The sequence below is a fragment of the Lampetra fluviatilis genome, chromosome 46 (genome assembly GCF_964198595.1).
Source record: "Lampetra fluviatilis chromosome 46, kcLamFluv1.1, whole genome shotgun sequence".
NCBI classification, from domain to species: domain Eukaryota; kingdom Metazoa; phylum Chordata; class Hyperoartia; order Petromyzontiformes; family Petromyzontidae; genus Lampetra; species Lampetra fluviatilis.
In genome coordinates this window covers 8,008,842-8,022,619 of record NC_136320.1, presented here as the reverse complement: position 1 = coordinate 8,022,619, position 13,778 = coordinate 8,008,842, and the positions used below count along the sequence as shown (strand labels likewise).

Genomic DNA, 13,778 nt, shown 5'->3' with positions numbered 1-13,778 from the left:
GTGAATTGTGTGATCCATAACAGAGTTGTTTTTAAATCCTTTATATTAAGTTCGCTTGCTTGCTTGCGTGCTTGCTTGCTTACGACCGTGCAAATCTTTCGGTCGTTTTTTAACCCACTTCCCGTGATCCAATCGAGCTGACATTTTCCACACAGACTCGTTGTGCGTGACAATTAATTTTCGTGCATTTTTTTTTCCAAAATTTGACACTCTTTAGGGATTTTTTTTAAAAATATTTAATTACCAATTGCTTAATGCTGGCAGACAATCATCTGACCCATAGGTGGCAGCAATCTCAAGCCAGAGGACGAGAGGACTCTAGCCGCCACGCATATAAAGGATTTAGAGTGAATAACTTTGTTTTTACGGGTTACTTTTTTTTTGGGTTAGATCGCATTAAATACAAATGTGTCGTTAAAACCTGCCACCACCCGACACAGGAAATTAGTAAGGTTTGTCGCGTTGACAAAACATGCAAATTCGTTACTAGGACAACACACCGGTGTGTTGGAGAGTAAACCCACAACGTTAACAATTCGATTACGATGTTTAATAACAACCAGCCTCATTTGGCAACTGCCAGAGTTGTGGAGAAATCTTCGAAACACATTATTACGGATAATATTGGTCGCGTTAAACTAAATGTGTGATGCTGGAAAATGAGGAGTTGAATAGCTCACGATTGTGCGCTGCTTAGTTAACCAACGGATCGCGGGTTATAATTGCGACGTGCGGCAGGTTAGGCTGAAATCCCCCCTTGCAGTGTCAAGGCTTTTTCAATTGTACACCGAACACATTCCGGGTTGGTGGTGGACCGATGTGACCATTGATATTGAGCGGTATTCTCGATGTGGTGTGCTGGATTTGGAAATACTTTCCGGGTCACCGATATAGACAGACCCAGCTGAAATGAGTCACCGTGTAGTTTGACTCAAGCCACATGAGATGTTTTGGGGAGAAATGCCCATCCAGCCATATGAACGTGGCATTTCTGCTGTTGGCCTCAGGGCTGCCATGGAGAGATTGACTTCTGCCAGGGGAACGTGAAACTTGCACCACTTGTGCAGTGATATGAACGGAGAGACAAGCACCACCCCAGTGCAAATGTGAGCAGGGAGAAACCTAACACACACACACACACACTTATCACAGGCCCTATAACACTTCGTGGCAATTGGTGGCTGTAGAATACATTTAACACCTCTCCAGTGTGTTCTTCAGTTGTGCGACGTTTCTGGGGGGCATCGTTGTAAGCGATCCGCTCCAACGATCTTGGAGCTTTTCAAGATTCTCAACCTATCGGCACGTGGATCAGAGAGCCGCAGAACCCATGCGGTGCAATTAACCCCCCGCTGCCCACCGCCGCCCCTCCCCCCCCATGGCCCTGCTGGCACGTCGCCGCTCACGGCGCCGGGCCCCCGTCGAGCTCACACGTCGGCCTGCGTGGAGCCCATGAGGCTGCTCACGTGCACCGTGTGGTGGCGCCGGCTCGTGAACAGCTCGTGGGGTGTGAGCCCGTCGGGCGTCACGCAGCGGCCCTGGCCCAGCACCACGGAGGCGGGCACGCTGGCCTTGCGGCGCAGCGTGGAGTCGCGGCTCGCGCTCCCGGCCACCGCGGCGGCCCACGCGTCGGACACGTCGCACTGGCCTCCCGCCGCGCTGTTCAGGTTCACGGTGGAGATGGTGGCGGCGCGCTGCAGCGGCGCGATGATAGGCGGCTGCTCCCTGTCGCCGCCGGCCCTGCGCCCGCGCTCCCCCCTCCGGCCGCCCAGGTCGTTCATCTCAAAGCTCTGCCGCAGCTCGGCGCTCGCCTGCGCGCTCCACTTCCACGGCGCCCCGCCGCCGTCGCCGGCCGCCGCGGCGCCCGGCGCCGTCCCCGGCGAGATGCGGATGACCGGGTGCCCGCGCCCGGCGTCGGTGGGGCTGCGCCCGCGGCCGCTCGACACTTCGCTGCCGGACGAGGAGGACGACGCGTCGGTGGTGGTGGGCGTCGCGGCCACGCTGCGCTGCCGCTGGAACGACCTCGCCGCGCCGGTGCCGTGCTGGCGCAGGCTGCCGTACGTGTCGGAGACGTTGACACGAACCCGGGCGCCACCGCCCGCCTTGGGCGACGCCGTCACGGAGGAGGGTGCTGGCGGGGGCGGAGCAATCGGGCCGTCGTGCGCCATCTCCTCCGGGATGTGCACCAGCTGACTGGAGCCCGGGCGGGATTGCACCACCACGCGCGCAGCACCGGCAGCAATGCCGGCGCTGTTGCCTTGATCTTGCTGAGTGTAGCCGTTCCCGCCGGCGTTGCCGTTGGCCGCGCTTCCTCCGTTGCACGCTTGCGGCTGTTGCTGCAGCTGCTGTTGCTGCAGCTGCTGCTGCTGCAGCTGCTGCTGGTGCTGCGGCTGCTGCTGCTGCACGCCGGCTCCCGCGTTGCCGGCGTACACTGGCGTGGAGATCGGGTAGCGCTGGTCGCCCACGTTGATGCAGACGCCGGAGCCCAGCTCGCCGTTGGAGCGCCGGTCCGCGCTCAGCTGCCGTTGCAGCGACTGGCGGCTCGTCGAGTCGGCACTCTGCAGCGACGCGTGGCGCTGCGCCGAGCGCCACTGCGCCAGCAGCTGCCGCGAGCGCATCGAGTCGAGCGATGCGTTCGCCGCATCCGACGTCGCGTACACGGTCGCCGAGCCGCCACTGGTGCCGCCGGAGCCGCCGACTCCCCCGCCGACCGACACGATCGCGGGCAGGTGGTGCTGGTGGTGCTGCTGGTGGTGGTGGTGGCCGCCGTTGTGGCCGACGGTGCCGGAGAAGTCCTCCGGGGCCGGCCCGGCGCCCGCCCGCGGGAGGGTGTTGCTGGCGAAGGTGAGCAGCTCGGCGCCGCCCGGCAGCGCGTTGGGGTTAATGGTCTGGATGTCGAGGCTGGCGCGCTTGAAGTGCGACGGCGCCGACGCGCCGCCCACGGAGCCGCTCGAGACGCAGCCGCCGCCCTGCTCCTGTAGGCTGCCGCCGGCGCCGCCGCAAACGCCCGCGCCGGCGCCGCCGCAGCCGGGGTCCCCTCCCCCACCTCCCACGATGCCCCGCGTGAGCGCCCCCTCCGGCTGCTGGCGAGGAAGGTCGAGCTCACGCTCGCGCCGCGCGCCGGGGATGCCCTCGCCGGCGCGCGCCATCGGCTCGTGGCCCAGGTCGAGGAAGGGCTTGGATGCCGCGCCGCCGTCACCTCGGCCCGCCGCTTGGCCGCCCGAGTTCTTCGGCTTGAAGTTGTCCACCACGAAGCGGCCCTGCGAATGCCGGGAAACGGTTGGGTGGGGGAACGACCCGGCATGCTCGCGGCAGCTGTTGGCGCAGTGGCGCCCGGTAGCAGCATCGCTGCGGCGACTCGACCGGCGACCTCTGGGTTACAGGTCCAGCGTGCGCACCACTGCACCACGGAGCTCTTGGTTTGGGGCACCGCAGTGGCGAGATGTTAACTACCTCGCCTGGTAAACAGGGAGGTCGTGGCTTCGATTTCGACCCTGGCACCTGCTGTATATTGGGAGTGTGCATGTTCAAGAGTATTTGGCTGCTATAAATTTCCACACAACGATAAGCCCCTTATTTGAGCTATTATTTGTGATGGCCAGGTCGCGTCTGAAATATAGCCCAGTGGGCCTTATGTGGTCAGAAAAAATAAAGAATATTTTATAATCTCTTTTGGCACTGCGCCGTCTGAGATATGCCGGGGCCCCCTAGCCTGGCTCGTGCAGGCTCGGCTCAGATGTCCTAGTGGAGGATGTGTATTTGTGGGTAGGTGGCAGCTTGTGAAACGAAGTTGACAAGGGTCAAAACTCTGCCTCGGGATTTCCAGTCTCGGATGATTATTATTTGCTTCTGTGTGCATTGTTAAATGATTATGTCTGCTGATTTGTGACCGATCACGTGAAACTGATGATGTATTGCTTATGTCTTTCCTTGGGAATCCATGAGATGTGAATCTCATGGATTGTTCCTCATTAAATACCCGTTACTACATATAATATTTTGTGGGGGGCGATCGTTATGAATTCGGGTCACAGATTCATAGCGATACGCTTGTGAAAACTCCTTTTTTAAAAGCAGTTTTTTCGTGTATGGTTTGTTGTCCTTCCCTCGCACCCTCTGAATAGCATCGTTGACTATTTCCGGTGCGAAAGAAGTTCAACAAATATACATATAACGATGCGTGAACCCCGTGACCCGATTTCGATTCCCAGCCACGGCAAACATTAGTGGCGAATGATATCCGAATTGGCCCTTCACCCGAGCCACAAAAATACGATTCAATTCATCGGGCAAACAACCAACCTTCACTGATAGTGGCACCATTGCCACCAGTTCCCCAGCGCGTCCGCCACTCACCAGGTACAGGGCGACGGCTGCCCCCAGGAGGAATCCAGTGTAGATGTCGGCAGGGTGGCTCCTGTACTGCACCGTCTGCGCCAGGCCCGAGATGCTGGCGCACAGCATGAAGGCCAGCACCAGCACCGCCTTGAGCAGCTTGGTGCTGTCGGTCAGCACCGTGTTCAGGTACATCTGGCGGCGATGGTGACACAGGGGGGAGTTGCTCGATGATGGTCGTGACTTTTCAAGAGCGCCGGTCGGTTTGTTCCATCACAGTGCCATGTTCTCGCTCACCGGCTTGCTATCCGCAACAGTGGGGCAATGTCCTTGGCGCTCGTTTGCTGCCCGCATTCACAAGAACATCGTGAGTCGTACGAAATTATTTCTGGCATGAAATATGGAAGTCATCGAAATTTTTACTTTTTTTTATTATCACAAATATGCCCCCCCTCAGGTGTCAGTCTTTTCACCTGGCGCAACCAAACGGCTGTCTTCCCTGCACTCTCCCAGCTCGGTGGCATGGCGAGCGGTCGTGTGCGTGCTTTTTATTACTTAACTATACCTACTGCTTTTTGATAAAATGTTCAGTGCTTTGAGCCCGACAGCCAACCGGGGTTAATACCACGGGTGTGTTGACCATAAATATGCGCCGTCCACTTCGCAGTGGAATGCTCAAGATGCTCAAGATCCCATGGCGCAGTTTAATGAAAACGAACGCCACGTGTGCGTCATCGTCAAAGTGTTCAAAATGTGAAAAGTTACCCGCAAATTACTTGATTTGATCAAACCGTATCGCAAACATCACCCCCAACCGGCACAATACGCTTGTCTGTGTAAACGTAGTGCCTTCGTGATGGCCTTGCGATAAGAATGGGGCAAATACTAAATTTGCTAATATGTGATTAATATTATACGGCTCTTGTGCTAGACTGCCTCCGTCAGGCCTGTGGTGAGTCACAGAACTTCCTCTTGCTCAGCGCCATTCAGCGGTAAAACTAAACAATGTTTTATTTTACCAGGTAAGGCCCACTGAACTGTATAGCTCTTTTTTCAGAATCGACCTGGCAATAAATGATAGTTCAACGAAGTGGCTATTCATGGGGCCAAATACTCGAAACGCGCGTTTCTAAATGTGGAGGGAAAAACCAGAGGGACCGGAGTAAAATCCACGTGACCACGGGAAGAGAGACACGCAAACTCCAAATGAAACCAATGGAACACCAATATGGGGCTGATTGAATCAGGTCAGGTCTTTAAAATAACAAAAGTGAAAAATAAAATGGTGACTCCCAAGAATAAAAATGTGCTTATTAGTTTCCCAATCGGCTGCTTCCTTCGGTGCCATTACATTTTATAATGATGTTATCTCGCCCGGCAAGGAGATGGAGCGATGAAATCATCTCCTGCGCACGTCCTCGGTGGAACGTTACATCGCAGAACCATGAAAGGGGGCAGCATCTTGGGGAAGCCTTCAAACGACAGAATGTTTTATAACCATTCCGTAAATCCCTTTTAACTTACTGGACTTTTACATAATTAATTCTATGTTTAAATATTGTCTAAGATCACTTATTGCTGTCATGCGGATTATTAATTGGTTCTGCCGGCTGAATTCTCAATTATTTTGTCCCTGTGAAATAAGGCTAATGCATCACTGTCACTTCGTCAAGATCCCTTCTTGAAAAAAAAGTGACTCATGCATCTCGAGGGTTAAACAGAGATGACTAATAGATAACATTGAAGCTCACGTAAGTCCCGAATCGGGTTGCCGAACATCCTGGGTGTCCCCGGGATTATCTTGTTGCAAAAGTGGCCACTGTCCTGGGAACACTGTAACTCTTCTGCGGGGGCGACATTAATAGTCTCGTTTTTTGACAGTTGCGTAAGAATAATTAACCGTTCAAGACGACACATTTACGAGTAGTTATCCCCTCTCGCCGATTTGCGAGTTGTATGCATGAATTATGTATTACATATGTTGAACTTCTTTCGCGCGAAGCCAACAGTGCTAATCGGAGGTGCTTGGGGAAGGACAACAAACGAAACACAAAATGCAGTTCTAAAGAAATGAGTTTTCAATCTAGATGATTTGAAAGTGCATAGCTCCAGTGGCTTGCTAAATATCGGAAGGAAGAGCATTCCAGACGGCCGCAGAAGCGCATCCGAGAACGCGGCGATGCGGATAACGTCTTTGTTCGATGGCCAGCCAAAAGTGTAATGCATAGTGTAGTGTAGAGTAGTGTATAGTGTTGTGCATAGTGTAGTGTATAGTGTCATGTGTAATGTATGTAGCATCTGAAAGCATGTGATGCAGTGAACGTCTTTGTTCGACGGTTCGCCAAAAGCTGCCACTGCTGCGATGATGATGATGAGAGTTGTCCTCCTCCTTCTATCACGATGCGTCCCGGTTTTTTTTCTACCTCCCGCGAAGAACGTCAAAGGCGCTGCATCAACAGTTCACTCACGGAGATGTAGACGGCAGCGAAGGCGCCCACACTGGCGTGCTGGCACGGAAAGGAACGCCTGCAACGACAACGGCGACAACACATGGTGGTGGCTACTTGTCCACCGCAAAAAACCAGCCCGCCACCGGCCGATGGCTCTATGTAGCCACCAGCCGTTGGCTCTATGTAGCCACCAACCTGCAGCTTTGCCTGGGCACACCGGCCGTTGGCTCTGCGCAGACACTGGTGGCCGATTGACTGCTCGTCACATTGTAACTCGGGGCGTCACAAAAGTGCGTCTGTAACAAAAGGTGCGGCCCTGCGTTTGCTCGCTGGCTCACGACACTGCACGGCGGAAGGGCCTCCAGCTAAAGGGAGCTCTGGAGAGCCCCCTCCCCTGACAGAGGATATTTGGCCTACTTTGCCACGCTGACCAGATGTGCTAGTGGAGGAGGTGGGATAACCCACACTTTAACCCCACCACACGCGATCCACCCATGGACTGATGCTGCTGCTGCACACATTTACTGTACACCACTGGATTCAGGAATCTTGCCCAATCGTTTCAACTGCCACGCCAGGAGACTGAATTGATGGATTGAATCGGCGACCTCCAGATGACAAGTTTAGCATGCGGAACATTACAGCACGGCAGCATCCACCAAACTTTACATACAAAAAGCGAATTTAATCCGAGAGAAACGTCAAATGTCATAAAATATATTCATTAGAGGCAATTCCCATTTGTGCCTGTGTATGCCTTAACATGGCATGCATCACCGCTTCCCACTCCCACAGTTGCACTCTTGATAGAGGGCAGAGTGTTCTTAATTATGTGAGCTCGAGAAAAAAATAATGTGTTTTTCAAGCCTAAGCGTCAAGTTAAACATTAGGGCTCTCTCCAGATTGCACAGAAACTCGCAGTTAGTCCCATTGCTGCTGTGGTGGAACGGTGACCAGTGTGCTACCCAAAATGCCAGGGCAGCATCATTAAGAATCAGAATGTTTATTTATACTGGAGGAATCCGATGAGCTTTTCACAGATGTCAGTAGGGGCACGGGGTTCGAATGTCCCAACAACAAACAGAAGAAGAACACAAGAACACACTGATCGATTTCAGAAGTAACCTGGCCACGAATGATATCTCAATGAGGTGGATTATCGTGTGGCAATGTATAGAGGGCAAAATTATCTAAATTATCTAAATGCATGTTTATAACTCTCCAATGGCCAGCCTATCAACTGCAGCCAATTGCCACGACACAAATGCAAGCCGTTAAGAAGAGGATTTGCGAACTCGAATTTCGAGTTCATGACCTGATGAAGCTCACAGCAGTTTGAGCGAAATGTTAAATTCACTCGTGAAAATGTCTAATTCCACCTTGTGTTAACGCTTAATTGGTCGGAATTTGATTGATGAGTTGTCACGTATAAATAATAATGATGCGTTTGTAAACGCGATAGTCTTGTTGGGTTGTGGAGGGTTAGTGAAATTAATTTCCGGGTAAAACCACTGTCACGTGGGCCACACCCGACCAAAAAATAAATACGAAAAAAAACCACTGAACACATTTGTCAAAAAGCACTGTGGCATTAATTAAAAGACCAATGATATGTGCTGTAAAGAAGGGCAACGGCCCTTCTTTACAGCACATTGTCAGCAACGTCACGAATGGACATCTAAAAAAAAAAACTTCAAAGCTCATCACATTTCTCCAGGATAAATATTCTGATTCTGATTCAGCAATAATGTACTATGACAATGTGCAACCAAGAAGCGCCATTGCCAGAAACATGAGCCGTGTCCTTCCTCAAAGACATCAGTGATCATGGCCTGCCTTCCACGTAGCCCTGTCCATGATATTTACTCAACAACTCTGCATCAGATTCTCCCAGGTGCATCCAACCGTTGCAAGTTGCTTCTGCAACTGAATTTGCTGTCTTTCCCATCTCCTCCTTTATCTCGCAACCCTCATTTTCCCGTTTTTTTTTTTTGCACCGCTGATCAGTGTGGTTGGCTACGTACGGTGCAAAAGACGTTCAACATACATACATATTCCCCCCCTCACCCCAAATCGTACGGCTGATGTAGATGCAGAGCAGCAACTACAAGTTCACGTTCAGGTGGTCAAGCCCAGATAACAAACGCGTCAGGAGTAACCCAAGCACACAAACTACAGATCGAGACGAGCGAGAGGAACGGCCGCCGCATAGCTTCGGGCGCACCTGGCGTGGGAGATAGAGCGGCGGTCGGTGCCCGTGCAGACGTCACGCGTCACAAAGTCGCCCTCCTCGCAGCCGCCGGCTGCCAGCAACGTGTAGTTGGGCCGGCACACGGTGAGGAAGTACGGCGCCTGGTAGCCTGTGGCGAGCTGCACCACGTCCGTCATGAGCGCCGTGACACATAGGCCGAACGCGTGCATGCCTGCCGGGGGTGGCCACCGCTGTTATTGCAATCGTGGTGGTGGTCGTCGCCGCGTTCGACGTCTTCATCGTCGTCGTAACATTTATGGTCGTCGTCATCATCATGATCGACATCGTCATCGCCATCATCATGATCGACATCGTCGTCCTCATCATCACAATCATCATCATCATCACGATCATCATGGTCGACATCATCGTCGTCATGATCAACATCATCGTTATTGTCATAATTATCATCATCATGATCGACATCGTCATTACAATCATTTTCATCATTGTCATAATTTTCATCATGATCATCATGATCAACGTCACCGTCGTCATGATGAACATCATCGTTATTGGCATCATGATTGACATCGTCATCATCATGATTGACATCGTCATCCTCATCATCACAATCATTATCATGATTGTCATCATTGTCATCATGATCATCATGATCGACATCATAGTCGTCATCGTCATGATCGTTGTTGTCATAATTAGCATCATTGTCATCATGATGATCGACATCGTCGTCGTCATCATCATAATTGACAATATTATCATCATGATCATTATCAATCATCGACATCATCGTCATCATTATTAACATCACTGTCATTATCATCATCGTCTTGATCATCAACGTGCATAATACTTGTAAGCATGATCATTCACACACACCACGTGCAACTTCTTTATTATTGACTTTAGTTGTTATCAACTCCGGGCAGATACTAGTGCATGCGGTCAGCCAGCTGAGTTATCAGAGTTGACTCTTGCGCACTGACTAGTCCCGGAATCACTGCTACAACAATTCACATCCGCAAGAGCGACTCTATGTTATATGTCAATCTACTACCCAACTTATGCTGACACGTGGACTCCACAGCGAACTTTTTCATTCTTCGAATAAACACGGCAGTTGCTGAAGAAGCTCGCACCATTTCTAGATTTGAAGTTTTCGTGACTGCAAGGATCCATACTCTTTGGTTCTTTCGGTAAAGTCACGTAGGTGAAAATAATAATAAAATTAAATTAAAATAAAAAAGTGAAAACAACTAAATTAAATTACGACGTTTCGGGCGCAACACACGCATCCTTCATCACTTAAGCGTCCTTCATCACCACTTAAGAGCGAAGCGTCAAACATCATCATACGTATACCAGGGCAGTTCTCGTTCACCCTCAGAATGATTCGGTGCGCGAGCAAAATCACAGATGTGTGCAAAGGCCGCCATGCCGATCACCAACAGTTTCACCAGCTCTGTGATCCTTTATCTGGATGTTTGGCAAACTGCACGAAAGATGATTACATTTTAAATGGGATGCCAAACAAACGGCTGTGGGGAACCCGTGAAACGCACACATCGGTGAGCGATGCGGTTCCACCCATGGATCCCGTATGTGTTTGTATGAAGAAGCGTGTAAGTAGTGGTTCCACCGCTGCATGATAATTCATTCTTCCCCCGGCGTCATCTGCTACAGCTCAGCAGGCAGGCGGCGTCGTGCCGCTGCGTGTCCGCGGGGAGCGATTATCTGGGGGCCCTTTCTCGATTCGCCGGTGGGGGGGGGGGGAAGCGTTGGCAGGATACCGCCCTCGGAGAAAATAGAAAATCGATGTCACGGCGTCGAGGCAGATGGGCCCGATATCGAATTTTCGTTGTGCCCGAAAACTTTTTGATGCGTGTTTGTTTCCCCGCTCCGACGCCTTTACTCCGCGCGTAAAAATCTCAGCACATTTTCAGCGCGCTTCCTAGAAATGTCGATGTGCGTGTGTATTTTACTGCCGCGTAGGGATTCTCGCGGTTGCCGCACGTTGTTCGGAGCGATGTCCGACGTTTCGCCCCGCGTGCCTGGGAGCAACGCGTTTGGCATTTTGCCGAACGACATGCGCTCACAAGCCAAATGCAAACCCGGGGAGCTGTGTGCGTATTTATTTTTAATGGCGTGTGCAGAACCACATGCTGACACGTACGTTGGCATGTGAGTATCTATGTATGTATGTATCCCATATGTATTTTGTATGAAGGGCATTGCTGTATTATGTATGCATGATACATTATTAAGTGTCTCTAATTTTACAGCCATTGATTTAACTCCATGAATGTTTTAGTCTACTCCACAACATAATATAAATTACATTTACCGCATAAATGCAGAGTGGACGTTTACATTCTTGGAATAAACACGGTCGTGGTTCGCTGAATGTTAAGGGAGACCATAAAACCAGTCATGAAGTTAATTTGATTCACTTGAATTCTCATGTCAATTTGTGAGAATATATTCTTGTTCAAATGAATTATATTACGTACAAAATAAGGCAAAGGTGCAGCACTGCAATTGCTCGAAATGTCTTCCACGCGAGCAAACTCTTGCGGGTATTTTGATCTACTCTTCAACGTTGGCCAGATATGTTCCGAGTGGTAGGCATACCCACACTTTACCCCACCGCGTGCCAATTATACCGCCCTGGTGGACAAGAGGCTGGGGGGTATTCTTTGGATCTATCGGTTAAGTCACGTAGATAGGTTCAAAGAAAATAACTAAATAAACTACGACGTTTCGATCGCAACACAAACGACCGCTTGTGTTGCTATCGAAGCGTCGTAGTTTTTATTTTTAGTTTCTTTGAACCTATCTACGTGACTTTACCGAAAGACTCAACAGAATATGAATTCCTGCAGCCACGAAAGCTTTAAGTCAAGGCTGGGGGGTGTTAAGGAACTGGCAAATTGGTTTCACTGCCGCCCCGGACAGGGGAATGGAACTGGCAAACTCTCGGTTGCAGGTTCAGGGCATGAACCACTCCAGTGACGGGATGCCAATTACCTCACCATGTGTAATACAAGACTCGACCACGGTATCTGGCTTGGTGTCCTTTATTCGGGTTCGTCTACTTTTCCCACACGGCTCTTTCCCTCTGAGACCCTTGGCTCGGCGCCGACGCTGCTGTCGCTCCCGTCGCCGCTAGCAGCCTCGCTGCTGACCTCCTCGCGCAGCCTCTCCGGCTGCCCTCGCTGCAGCTCCACCACTGCTCTCCCTCTCCGAGCAGTCCCACTGCTGCCTCTTCGTGCAGCCTCGCTGGCTGCTCTCGCTGCAGCCTCGCCGCTGCCCCCTGGGTTGGTCACCGCTGGCCAACGGTGCCAATCCTCTCTCCGAGTGTGTGTGGCGATCTCGCCACTCCTCCCAGCCTTCGCCCTGCGTGGCCTCACCCTAGTCCAGTCTCCAACAACCTCCCTTCCTCTTCCGGTTTCTCCCCTTAAAGACCCGAACCCCTCTCCCACGTGACGTAACTCCTCCCCCCTGTGACGTCACATCCGGAAGGTCGTTTACGCCCGCATTACACATGTATGCAGGAGGTCGTGGGTTTGATCCCGACCGTGACGCATGCTGTATATTAGGAGTTTGCGTGTCTCTCTCCGCGTGGTTGCATGGATTTTTCTCCGGCTCCTCCAGTTTTGCCCTCCACATGTCAAATCAACATCACGCGAGTATTTTTGGCTGGTATAAATTTCCACGTGATAAGCCACTTCATTGAGCTATCATTTGTGGCCAGGTTTCTTCTGAAAAAAAAGAGCTATGTAGCTGAGTGGGCCTTAACCTTGTTAATTAAAAAATTGTTTAGTTTAGCTTTCAGTTTAGTTTCATGTTATTTTATTATGTTATTTGATACAGAATGTTATTTGTACAAGGAGCACAGAATCACAGTACAATGATGGATTTTGCTCCACTACTCACCGCCACATTGCATAACCCCCGCAGCTGTCTGTGACAACCCTGGCGTGCGCAGTCGCCACCCAAGAACGGCTCCCCAAGTGGTCAAGACCACCGATCCTCGAGATCGGAGGAATGTGAAATGTGGATAACTTGGTAGAAGCAGCAGCAGATTTGGGCGACTGCAAGCACTTGCACGTGTGATTCATTTGAAGCAGCGTGGCCAAACGATGGGAACCTTGTACCGGCGTCTGAATCCTTGACACAATGGAAGAGTCCAAGTGACACGTGGGTGGCACAGGGATCACGGCGCTGATGCGGCACCTCTGAGATCCTCCGGTGGGGTGGGGGTGGGGGATTGTGCTGCTGGATATCAGTAAAAAAGGGCTCCATAGCTGATATAAATAAAGTTTCTGATTCTAAAATGGGCAGTGAATTGAGGATCTCAGCCAAAGTCGCGGGTGACAGCGCAAAAAACAAAAACCCATCATGTGAAATTTTTATTTTTCGCTTTCATTTGCTTATCCGTGGTAGTTCTATGGATTCTCTGTGATTCTGTAGGTTTCTCTATATGAGTCTACGAGGTTCTCCCACATTACTCACATCATCGGTCGTTGCTCGACACACGCTCTTTCGGGAAGTGCTGTTAAATTGAATCCATCTGGCAACCTCAGGTGTCACAGAATGTGGCTTTCCAAGGTCAAAACACAACAATAAACTTGATCGTCGATTGCATTTCAGATGTCGTGCATAAGAAGAAGACTTGAGGCTCAGGCGTGACTTTGATGACCGTGTGCTTTACTCGTAATAAAGGTTTTCGGGTGAGATTGCATAAATATAAATGTGTCGTTACACCCTACACCACC

General features: G+C 51.1%; 1 protein-coding gene across 3 annotated transcripts in view; it reads right to left on the bottom strand.

Moving 5' to 3' along the window:
* Window positions 1–1,382: 1,382 nt before the first annotated feature.
* The window catches only part of LOC144947733 (phospholipid phosphatase-related protein type 4-like), a 30,657-nt gene continuing 18,261 nt past the window's right edge, over window positions 1,383–13,778 (bottom strand). For all 3 annotated transcript variants that reach the window (XM_078877063.1, XM_078877064.1, XM_078877065.1), the window contains exons 5-8: window positions 9,010–9,208; window positions 6,804–6,861; window positions 4,357–4,530; window positions 1,383–3,260 (exon numbers count right to left, since the gene is read on the bottom strand). In XM_078877063.1, the coding sequence (XP_078733189.1) occupies window positions 1,428–3,260; window positions 4,357–4,530; window positions 6,804–6,861; window positions 9,010–9,208 (2,264 nt within the window). In that variant the 3' untranslated portion in view covers window positions 1,383–1,427. The remainder of the gene's footprint in view (window positions 3,261–4,356; window positions 4,531–6,803; window positions 6,862–9,009; window positions 9,209–13,778) is intronic.